The following is a 12,546-nucleotide window of genomic DNA, read 5'->3' as shown; positions in this document are numbered from 1 at the left end:
CACAAAAAGTTTGAGAGCAGGATCTAAAATTTTCCGACAACAAAATCCGATCTGTTTAAATTCCGATCGTGTGTAGACAATTCTGACGGACAAAGTGCCACGCATGTTCAAAATAAATTACGAGACAAAAGCTATTGGCTACTTGCCTCTTTATAGTCCCGTCGTACGTGTTGTACATCAACTCGTTCTGAACGATCGGATTTTCCGATAACTTTGTGCAACCGTGTGTATGCAAGACAAGTTTGGGCGAAAATCCGTTGGATTTTTTCGTCAGAATGTCCAACCGTGTGTACAGGGCATTACAGTGTAACTAAAGGCAAAACTTTTTAAATTAGTTTTGGATAGATTGGAGAGGAATTAAGACATCTGGCAGATTTTATTGCTGTCTGTGCTTCCATTATGGAGATTCATCCTCTCTATTTGTCCTCTTTATCATAATCACCGAAAGTGAAAGTAAAAGAAAATCCCAAATTCTGGGTTGACATCAGAACATTAATGACCCTAGTGACACACTGGGATTCTCTCACTTCCTCTTTTGGCCATGAAGCAGGAAGTGAAGGGAAATATCTCCACAGGGACACAGATGCCAAAAAAAAACCACAGGGGTTATAGCCCTCCTTTACTCTATCCAAAATAAAAAAAAAATATGTTGCCTTTAGTTACACTTCACGACCTGTTACAGGAAAACGTATGCTTTCTGTGCCATTAGGTTGTTAGATCTCCTCACTATGGTTACTGGGGACATTTTCCAATCACTCTGATGGGAGTACAGTGCACTAACCGAAAGCAACCAATCAATTCTCTTAAAGCATTATTAAACCTAAAAACAAAGCCACATTGCTGACAGGAGGAGTCTGTGCTGATAATCAGTGCAATAATTATCAGTGCAGCCCCATCAGCGATGCCCGCCAGTGCCCATCAGTGATGCCTGTTAGTGCCGTCTAATCAGTGCTGTCTATCAGTGCACATCAGTGCCCATCAGTGCTGTCTATCAGTGCAAATCAGCGCCACCTATCAGTGCCCATCAGTACTGCATATTAGTGCCTTCTCATCAGTGTCGCCTCATCAGTGTCCGTCAGTGCAGCCTCATCAGCGCACATCAGTGAATGAGAAAAATTACTTATTTACAAAATTTTATAACAGAAGCAAAGCAAAACGTTATTTTTTTTTAATTGTTAAGCAAAAAATAAAAAACTCAGTGGTGATGAAATACCAACAAAAGAAAGCTCTATCTGTCTAAAAAAATGATAAACATTTCATTTGGGTACAGCAATGTATGGCTGAGCAATTTTCATTCAAAATGTGACAGTGATGAATGCTGAAAATTGGCCTGGGCAGGAAGGGGGCAAATGTGCCTGGTATTGAAGTGGTTAAAAAACTGTAATAAAAGTTAGGTTTTAAACCTGTCACTGATTCGGTGCATGGGTATGCACACCTTAATTTGTTTTTGTTTTTTAACGTTGGGCTGCCACAATGAGAGTTGATTTTTATCTATCACATATTAGACTTTTCAGTTTATGTATAATACCAACTATGTTTAAAGTGAATTCTTTTTTTTTTCTTTAACCACTTGCTTACTGGGCACTTAAACCCCCCTGCTGCCCAGACCAATTTTCAGCTTTCAGCTCTGACGCACTTTGAATGACAATTGCGCGGTCATACAACATTGTACCCAAATTTAATTTTTATAATTTTTTTCCCACAAATAGAGCTTTCTTTTGGTGGTATTTAATCACAGCTGGGGTTTTTATCTTTTGCTAAACAAAAAAAGATGGAACATTTTGAAAAAAAAAAATCATGTTTAATAGTTTGTTATAAAATTTTGCAAACAGGTAATTTTTCTGCTTCGTTGATATGCGCTGATGAGGCGGCACTGGTGGGCACTGATGGGCACTAATAGGCACAGTTAAGGTGGTACTGATAGGCACAGATAAGGTGGCACTGATGGGGACAGATAAGTCGGTACTGATGGGCACAGATAAGGCGGCACTGATGGCCACTGATAAGATGGCACTGATGGGCCCTGATGGGTGGCACGGATGGGTGGCACAGGTGGGCACTGATAGGTACCACTGATAGATGGCACTGATAGATGGCACTGATGGGCAGCAGCACTGTCCAGGCACTGATTGTGGGCACTGATAGGTGGTACTGTGGGCACTGACAGATGGCACTGTGGGCACTGACAGGTGGCGCTGGTGGGCACTGGTAGACGGCACTTGTAGGGAGCACAGGTGGGCACTGAGTATCTGGGCACATCGCAGTGATCGGGACTAATGTCCCGCTCACTACCGCCGGTGACTGGCTTTTTTTTTTCTCCTCGCGCTGTCAGCGGGAGTAGAAAAAATAGCCAGTTGCCGGATGTGTTGACATCACGTGATCAGCAGTCATTGGCTGACAGCTGATCACGTGGCAAGGGGTCCGGATCGACCCCTTACTCCGATCTGTGATCCAGCGAGTCTCATAGACTTGCTGGTCACAGAGCGCGCCGCTCGCGCCCTTCTGGGGGCACGCAGGCCGCTCATGCTTGTGCCCGGCAATGCAAGTCTGCGCTGAAGCTGTTATTCGGCTATAGCGCGGATCTCTAGAGGTTAAAATGACAAACATATACAGCATGTTTACTTACCTGCTTTGTGCTATGGTTTTGCATAGAGCAGCCCTAATTTTCCTCTTCTAGGTTGCCCCGCCAGCACTCCAAACACCCCCCCCCCTCCCCCCGCTGAGCTCTCATGCACATCGCTGGATAAAAATCAAGATCAGGCTCAGGTAAGAATAAGGGGGGGCTGAGGAGCTGCAATCAGAAGGTTTTTTACCTTCATGCATTTTATGTATGAAGGTAAAAATTCCTCTGCCTTTTTTGTATTTTTGTATACTTAGGTTTAGGCTTATTTTCAGCCCAATCCATTTTGGTTACATGATGTGCAGCCCTGTCTCTCTATGTCAGCCCAAGAGAAGAGAGGAGAGGAGAGGAGAGGAGAGGAACTGATACAGGGGAACAGGAACTGCAGGACCAGAGAAGGCCAAAAACAGGTAAGTATACACAATTATTTTTAGACATAGGTAGAAGGAGGCTGGAGGGAACATTTTTAAACATAGTAAGTGTTAGGAAGGAATTCTATGTTAAATGACAGAAATAAAAATGTAGGTTTGTAGGATCTCTTCACAGATGCAGCAAGGGATAAGAATATTGTAAAAAAAAAAAAAAAAGTTAAAAGCTCATAATCTGTAGAGGAAAATAACCAAAAATGCATAACAAGGGCACACAAGTATACACATGCAGTTGTACACGTGGAATATGCAATTACCACACCTAAATGAAGACACTTACAAAGGGTGGAGGCATCAGGGGAGGAGCAGTAGGAAAAGCTAAAGACTGTCCAGGTGGAGCTGTTCCTGAGTCTGGTGCTGACTGCAAAAAAAAAAAAAAACACAATAGATGATAAAACTTCATGTCTAACTTTATAAGTTAATTTCAATGACTAATGCAGAACTTTATAATTGTAAAGCTTTGTTTCACTTAGGTAAGATTTTATGGGCAAAGAAAGAATACAGATAGTAAATAAAAAGTACAAAGAGCTGTGTATGGAAAACATGGAAAATATAGATATTATGCAGTATATGTAAAGTAAAAAAATAAATAAAAATATTTTTAGTTTTGCATATAGTTGTGAACAGTCAGCACCCCTATCAACTAGCCTTTACTGCTGTTTCTGTCCCCACAGGGAACATATGTATCCCAAACAAAAAAGCAAAAATTTAATATATCTCAAAAGGAAAAAACAAACTGCTGCTGTAGTGTACACCCTACCTACACCAATCAACTTGGGTACAACCAGCCTGCTGGATTTTACTTGCAATTATCACTAGCAGCTGCTATAAATGCTAGCAATAATGACTGCCTTTGTATTCTCCCAGGAGGGGTGAGGGGGAAACCGACTCCGCCGGGAGAATACAATGTCTAGGCGGGAGGGATTCCCCTATCAGCACTGTCTGTGTTGATGGGGGAATCATGCAAATTCCTTTCCATTGTCTTATCATATAAGGTCCCCCATCAGATAGCGTCCGCTGTGTACTGTGCATGCGCAGTACACAGTAACACAGATTCCGAAAATAGCCGAGGATGAACGGCGCCTGCGCACTGAGTCCAGGTTCTAGCCCCACCATCCAAGTGGACATAGAGTAGGAATAAAAAAGAGCCAAGCGCAGTGAGGCGGAGCCCGAAGCGTGGCGAGCGAAGCTCGCCCGCGAGGGGCCGTCTAATTTTCACAACCCTATGTCCGCTTGGATGGTGGGGCTACCACCTCCACTCACGGTGCAGGCGCCGTTCAGCTTCGGAAATTTTACAAAGCTTCTTCTGCCCCGTACTGCACATGCGCAATACGGGGCGGATGCTATATGATGGCCGGACTGAATATGCCAGAACACCGGCAACCAGCAAGAAATTTGAACCATCTATGGCCTGCCTTATAGGGATGGACAAAAACACTGACATGGGCTTTAAACATCCCTTTAACTATACTAAATAAAATAAAAAAAAGGATCTCGACCTACACAGTGGCTATAACAGTGTAAGCCACCCTGACAAAAATAAGTCTACCTACACTTGTCAAGAAAAATGTATAATTTATTCTGGATAATAGGAACTTCCTGCTGTATCTTTCAATAGAGAGGGAGAAGAATCTCTATGATGAGGAAAAAGAAATAAAAGCACTATTATTTGTAAAAAGGGGAAGAAGTAGACCTTCTTGTGTTCTATATTACTGTCTACTACTGTTTCCTTACTGAGGAAATTTCCATAATTTCTTTTGACCAACAAATGAGAAATCCCCCCAAAAAGGACGCGAGGTCTAATGCCTCGTACATGCGATCGGACATTCAGAACAACAAAATCCATGGGATTTTTTCCGATGGATGTTGGATCAAATTTGTCTTGCATACACACGGTCACATAATGTTGTTGGAAATTCCGAACGTCAAGAACGCAGTGATGTACGATGAGCCGAGAAAATTTAAGTTCAATAGCCAGTACGGCTCTTCTGCTTAATTCCAAGCATGCGTAGAACTTTGTGCATCAGAATTGGCTACACACAATCGGAATTTCTGACAACGGATTTTGTTGTCGGAAAATTTGAGATCCAGATCTTAAATTTTGTGTCGAAAATTCTGATGGAAAATGTCTGATGGAGCCTACACACGGTCAGAATTTCTGACAAAAAGCTCCCATCAAACATTTTCTGTTGGAATTTCCAACACACAAAATTTGAGATCTGGATCTCCAATTTTCTGACAATAAAATCCATTGTCGGAAATTCCGATCGTGTGCACACAATTCCGATGCACAAAGTTCTACGCATGCTCGGAATCAAGCAGAAGATCCGCACTGGCTACTGAACTTCAATTATCTCAAATGCGACCGTGTGTACATGGCATAATGCTGCCTATAGATTGGTCTTTTTATGATCAGCCAGCAAGCTGATCAAAGAAAAATAAAGAAACAGATTCACCCATCCAAACAATTGAGGTGGATGAAGGAAGCCTTCCCCTTGAGCTTATGTATTCTGACAGTACGGACTCCCCCCACTCCCAGAGTACACTGATCAGCACTGCAGCCACTTGGCTGCAGTGCTGATCAAATTACATTTTTTGCAACATTACGGTTGGACAGAAATGAGCAAAAACCTCCATAGATGGATCGAAATTTGTCTAGTCCCTGCTGAAACAGCTGAATTTCTATTCATCTATGGCCAGGGCAACTCTTCTCCGCTATAACAAAAACTACAAAGAAGCTCTTATACTTGTAATTCTTTTCACACAACACAGATAAAAAAAAACTGGGCACTGCAATAAGCATCGAGAACAATGAAATCATTATTAGATGTTACTAGATGTTATGAGATCTTTGTCAGAGCTAAACACAAGAAACCGGGTCAGTAATGAAATCTGCAGGAAGACACATTCATAACCTCACACTATCCCTGGTAACACAATGGTAGCCCTGGATTTTTGTTTACAAACTATTTTTATTGGGTACAAAAAGGTGGTACAAAAAGAGTTGTCATATGCCAAAATAAGTACAATACAAGTAGTTTGAACATAAGGAAGATTATATATATTGTGTAATTGGTAATAGATATACTTTATTTTAGTAAATTAACACGTTAACAGTAACATCTGTATCTCTGGATTTTGAGCTGATGCCCAGCTACTGATATTTGTTTGTACCAAATATTAACAATATAAATAAATAAACATGTATATCTCTAATGATTATTCTAAAATTGCGACATCCCATGCATCAAATTACATCAAATGTAGCCACTACATATGATTATGTTTTCTAGCAAGGTCAGCAGTGGCAGCTTACATGTTTTTCTAAATACACCTTAATCCTCCTATGGAGTCATGCACAGAAATAAAAACATCACAAAGGTTCTAACCCTCCCCCCCATCCCTAATTTATAAAAAAAAGTATTGGCTGGTGTACTGCTAACAACTGTCTATACACACATTTGTTCCTAAGCATAATACGGAGCACCTACTTCTACCACCTTCTACATGAATCCATGTGTCACTACTCCAGTGTCACTACTGGAACCTGAACCTGTGAACAATACCAGAAATACTCTGCAATCAAAGACAGCTCAGGGAATATATAGCATCCAAACACTATGTCATCACTCAGCTATGTCAGCTCTATGTCCCTAAGCAAGTCACTGAAAGGGAATCCAACATACCCTCTAGTGAAGGAAGAATTGAATTTCAGTATGTTTATATCAGCTCACATCAGCGGCCTGCAAAGTCTACAATTACATGTTATCATATACCATTAACATATAGCGTGCCTAACTCAAAAAAAAAAAATCACTGAAGGAATTTATTAAGATTTGAGCAGCCAGAATTTGGAAGAACTCTGTATACCAACCAATCAGCTTCTAGCTTTCATTTTCTACGTTTAAAATGATTGGTTTCTATGCACAGCTGCACCAGATTTTGCACTCTCCAGTTTTAGTAAATCCCCTCCTTTAACCACTTCGCATCCTGCCCATATTCATATGACGCCTGCAGGAAGGATCTCCCATCCTGGGCGGGCATCATATGACGTCCTGGGCTTCCTGGCCGTCTGGGGGCTGCACCTCGTCACTTGGGAGCCGATCGCTCGTACAGCGCGGGGACATCACTGGATCCAAGGGAGAAGGTAAGTAAGCATCCTCCTGGATCCAGCGATGCGATCCCGAGTCTGGCTCGGGGGGTTACCGCTTTTGGCATAAAAATTCCACCCGAGCCAGACTCGGGAACACCGCCATGGGGGTTAAGACAAGCCTAAGTCTCTGTCTGGAGGGGTTCCTGTTGAAAATGCTGTCAATCATAGAAGGGAACCGTAGGACTGGCCCATTGTGAATAGTGTCATTGCAGGTGTTATTCACATATGGCAACCCATCACAGTTGGCTACCCGCTGGACTGCGCATGCGCGACACCGCCATAAGCGTTCCACCCAAGTCCAAATTCAAGCCCCACCATCCAAGTGGACATAGAGTTCGATTATATTTATGCAGAGCAAAGCAAGGCCGTGCATGAAGCGCGGCGAGCGAAGCGAGCCTGCGAGGGGCCCTCTGTTGGAACGTATATGGTGGTATACGCATGCTCACTCCAGCGGGTAGCAAAATGTGATGGGTAGCCAAATGTGACGTGACACAGACATTGGCGTGTTCTGTGTCCTTTTGTTGTAGTTGCAGATAGGGATTTACAGAGGATGGTGACAAATCCAAAGGCATGTTTACACTATCTACATGCAAAAAAGTAAGCGGGCCGGGGTCTGTTCCGTCCGGCTGTCTTTCAGTTCATCGCACTGTTTATATTTTGTTTTAACTATTTTACAAGTGTACAAATGTCTCTTGTGCATTTTTCCACGCATCACTACAGCATTGTAGTATGAATGGAGCGCATAGGAAACAAATCATTTTCTATGTGTTCTGTGCAGAAAACCGCAGGTCACCACACAGGATATGAATGAGCCCTAAGGCGACATTCACAGTCCCTGCTTGCCAAAACGATTTTTTTAGCTTGTGGGTTACTCTGTTGTGTGCCAGTCGTGATATCTTGTGTATTTACAACAGAATGCATTGCTTATCTTTTGTCTTTTAACTTTATTGAAATGTCAAACTGACATTTCATACTCCTCTATGGTACGGTGATTGGTGGCGACATCAGGTGAGCTCCGCTGCGTTGCAGAAAATGCAAACATGCTGCATTTTCCAAAGGCTATCTCTGCAGGCATACACAAAATATTATATATTCTTTATTGAAAAAATTCATATAAACACTGGGAGCTAGTAAAAATGTATATATAACAAACCTCCACCACATTCAATAAAAATAGACAACGTTCTCTAAGGACTCAGAGGGCCACCACAAGCAGACATACACTCCTCACAAATCTCATGAATCCTCATATAAGAATACCAGTGAGGGCATGGATGGATATAGTCTCAGAGCAATCCGCTCAATATCTTATGGGTACAATGCATTGGGGGTTATTTATAAAAGGCAAATCCACTTTGCTCTGCAAGTGCACTTGGTAGTAAAGTCGCTGAAAATCCGAGGGGATATGCAATGAAAATAAAAAACTGCATTTTAGCTTGCACATGATTGGATGATAAAATCAGCAGAGCTTCCCCTCATTTCAGATCTACCCCTCAGATTTAGAGCGACTGCATTTCCAAGTGCACTTGTTCAGGAAGTCTCAGAGTTACAAACGGATTAGGGACTGAAGGTTGGTTCTCAATTCGAATATGCTCGTAAATCAGAACAACATGCGCAGAAAGGCAGAGATGCCATTTTCCGATGTTCTGCCGAAAGTGGCCACCATCGAAATGTGCTCTCGAAAGTGCCCACCGTTGAAAAGTGCTGTCGAAAGTGCCCGCCGTTGAAAAGTGCTGTCGAAAGTGCCCGCCGTTGAAAAGTGCTGTCGAAAGTGCCCACCATTGAAAAGTGCTGTCGAAAGTGCCCACCATTGAAAAGTGCTGTCGAAAGTGCCCGCCTTCTAAAGTGGCCACCGTTGAAAAGTGCTGTCGAAAGTGGCCACCTCCCATTCGTAAGTAGGAGTCGTTTGCAAGTCGGATGTTGTCGGGGACTGCCTGTAGCGCAAAGATTTACCTTTTTCGTAAATAACCCCCATTGAGCATTTAATCTAGTGTTCATGTGGATTTTTTCAATAAAGAATTGTATATTTTTTGATAAATCCAGTTGTTCCTCATTGAAGAATTACTTGGGAAATCTCTCCTTCTCCCCTCATTTATGTATGCTTACCCTAATTCAGAGGAACACACCTCAAGCCTTTATTTAAGTCTTTATTTAATTTTTGAGGTGATGGTATGCAATGACTATATGAGAAATTGTTAAAATTCAGTTCCCCTTTTTCAGTAAAGTTTGTATAAGGCGTAGCCTCAGAGTCATTTTTATCTATGTTGTTGTATTTCTGCAGGCATCGTTGCAGTGTGAACAGGGCCCATAGAAAATAATAGTTATGGATGTGCCTTTGTGATGATTGGTGTTGATTCAGTGCGAAAAAATGTCCGTCACTGCACATAGCGTCAACAACCCCTAGGCTTCCATTCACACCTAGTAAGCTCTTATAGCAATACTTATACAGGCATCTCTTTTTTCTTTTAAGTGTTTTAGGCCTCATTCACACGGTGTAAATAACTGCATGCTTGGTGAGGGCTTTGTTACCCTAAATTCAGATGCTTGGGTGTTCCATGCATCCTCATGCAGTCAGTTAGACCCCTTTCACACTGGAACATTTTGCTGGCACTATAGCGTTAAAAATAGCGCCTGCAAAACGCCCTAAAACAGCTTCTCCGTTCACTCCAGTGTGAAAGTCTGAGGGAAAAAGTCCTGCCAGCAGCTTCTTTGGAGCAGAGAAGGACCAGTGAACTCACCGCTCCTCCACATCTGCTCCCCATTGAAATCAATGGGGCGGCGCTGCAATACCGCCGGCAAAACGCAGCTCCGGCTTAAAACTGCCCGCTAGTGGCCAAATAGTGCTAAAATGACGGTAAAGTGCTGCTAAAAATAGCGCCGCTTTACCGCTGACCCCAGTGGCATCTTATTGTTGACAACTGGGACACACCGGCGTTGATTTACTAAAACTGAAGAGTGCAAAATATGGTGCAGCTGTGCATGGTACCCAGTCAGCTTCTAACTTCAACTTGTTCAATTAGGCTTTGACAAGATAAACCTGGAAGCTGATTGATTTCTATGCAGAGCTGCACCAGATTTTGCACTTTCCAGTTTTAGTAAATCAGCCCCAGTGGCTGCAAGGACGCAATAGGGGGGATTTACTAAAACTGGAGAGTGTAGCTCTGCAGAGAAACCAATCAGCTTCCATGCTTTATTTTTTGAAACTTGAACAAGCTGAATTTAGAAGCTCATTGGCTATCATGCACAGCTGCACCAGTTTCCAAGTGCTCCAGATTTAGTAAATCTCCCCCAATATGACATCTGTGTGGGTGCAGGTGTGCAAATGCAGACAGTGTGTGTTTGGGGACACACACCCATATGGGTGTTATATTAGGAGCACTGCATCCTCAATAGACATCAATGGGACTGCTTGCGAAGGTAAACACGGCCCTCCTCAGGTGTATGCTTTAGTACCCCTGAGGCCTTACAATTGGTTTTGAAAACTCCTGGGTGAGAGAAGATTGGAGGTGAACAGTTGTTCAGGTGCAAATACATGTGAAAGTGCTTTTGCGCATTTATAGATGCTTCAATTGAAGTCTATAGGGGGAAAAGCTCATGTACCTTTTTGAGCTGAGTGACTTTAAGTGACTGAGCATAGAGATGTGATCACCCCTTACTGATAGATATGTGATCAGCCTGTATTGATAGATATGTGACCAGCCTGTATTGATAGATATGTGATCAGCCTGTATTGATAGATATGTGACCAGCCTGTATTGATAGAGATGTGATCAGCCTGTATTGATAGATATGTGACCAGCCTGTATTGATAGAGATGTGATCAGCCTGTATTGATAGAAATGTGAAAATGTGACCAGCCTGTATTGATAGAGATGTGATCAGCCTGTATTGATAGAAATGTGAAAATGTGACCAGCCTGTATTGATAGAGATGTGATCAGCCTGTATTGATAGAAATGTGACCAGCCTGTATTGATAGAGATGTGATCAGCCTGTATTGATAGAGATACGATCAGCCTGTATTGATAGATATGTGATCAGCCTGTATTGATGGAGATGTGATCAGCCTGTATTGATAGAGGTGTGATCAGCCTGTATTGATAGAGGTGTGATCAGCCTGTATTGATAGAAATGTGATCAGCCTGTATTGAACAGAATGGAGCTCCTACTGCATAGTGCACTTGGGTACAGAAACACGCAGGTGTATTGAACTGTATTGTAATTGCACTGTTTTGCTTTATATTGTAAAGTGGTGCACAAACTTTTGGCACTATATAAAAATAATATAATAATAGTAATAAAGGTGTGAACAGGGTCTGATATGAGTGGCACAGTCAGGTGCCCATTCCCTAGGATAGTAATGGGTACAGGATGTGGTAGAAGTTGTGTGATCCTGCAGCAGTCCAGTGACATTGCACAGTGACTGTCCCCCATACACAGCCTGCTCCATCCCTGCCCCTGGGATCACACAGGGCTCTTCTATAAGGCTGTGTAGCAGTGTCCTATGGGGGATGTCCATACACCGTGCACACACACCCCTCACTGCACAAGGCTCCTCTGTATTACCTTCATAATAATCCCTCCACACCACAGCCGCTGTCCCCCCACTATATACACACATAGAAAAGCCTGGGTCCCCCTCCCCCATACACCGCCCCCCTCTCCATGCATTCTGCCAGTACAATCCCCCCAACTACCCGGCACCCCGATGTACAGCTCCCTCACCATCCCTGCTCCAGCCGTGAGCCGACTCAGGCTCCTCCCCATCAATAAGCCGCATGGCTATTGGCAGAGGAGGCGAGGAGGGCGGGGCCTGTGCGCTGTAACCTGAGTGATGCCAGCCGGGCACCGTGTAATCATACAGTGCCCGCTACTGTGTAATACCGAGCATGGGGGGAGGAGTCACCCCCCCCCCCCCCCCCACCCACGGAGCTTTATCCCTGGATCAGGCCAGGGCTGATGGAGGGGATGATGGGGATGAGTCCAGGGCGGCCAGTGCCCGGAGATCAGTGCCAGCTGTCAGTCTGCATCGTCCATGGAATACACAGAGCCTTAAGAAGTATACACTCTGATTGTACGATCACTACGCACCAAGCGATCTATCATCGAGCTGTTTTGCAGTATCGGTTAAAGTAGGATTCCAGAGATGTGACTTCCTTTCAGGAAAAATCCTACATCCATTTAACCACTCGCCCCTTCCTGCCCAGGCCAATTTTCAGCTTTCAGCGCTGCCGCACTTTGAATGACAATTGTGCGGTCATACAACACTGTACCCACATGACATTTTTATCATTTTCTTCACACAAATAGAGCTTTCTTTCCACTTGACCACTGGGCACTTAAACA

The 12,546-nt window shown here is 43.3% G+C and overlaps 1 protein-coding gene across 7 annotated transcripts in view; it reads right to left on the bottom strand.

The window, feature by feature from the left end:
- The window catches only part of PRPF40B (pre-mRNA processing factor 40B), a 140,333-nt gene extending 128,363 nt beyond the window's left edge, over window positions 1-11,970 (bottom strand). For 6 of the 7 annotated variants that reach the window (XM_077483286.1, XM_077483287.1, XM_077483292.1 and 3 more), the window contains exons 1-2: window positions 11,926-11,970; window positions 3,329-3,409 (exon numbers count right to left, since the gene is read on the bottom strand). In XM_077483286.1, the coding sequence (XP_077339412.1) occupies window positions 3,329-3,409; window positions 11,926-11,967 (123 nt within the window). In that variant the 5' untranslated portion in view covers window positions 11,968-11,970. Of the gene's footprint in view, window positions 1-3,328; window positions 3,410-6,539; window positions 6,562-11,925 lie in introns of those variants that run through there. The other variant, XM_077483289.1, reaches the window with a different exon arrangement.
- Between the last annotated feature and the right edge of the window lie 576 nt (window positions 11,971-12,546).

Source organism: Lithobates pipiens, unplaced genomic scaffold, assembly GCF_037356315.1.
Source record: "Lithobates pipiens isolate NorthernLeopardFrog02 unplaced genomic scaffold, aLitPip1_a1.2 Scaffold_16, whole genome shotgun sequence".
In the NCBI taxonomy this organism is placed as follows: domain Eukaryota; kingdom Metazoa; phylum Chordata; class Amphibia; order Anura; family Ranidae; genus Lithobates; species Lithobates pipiens.
Note: the sequence above shows the minus strand (reverse complement) of the source record. Positions and strands in the feature narration are given on the sequence as shown.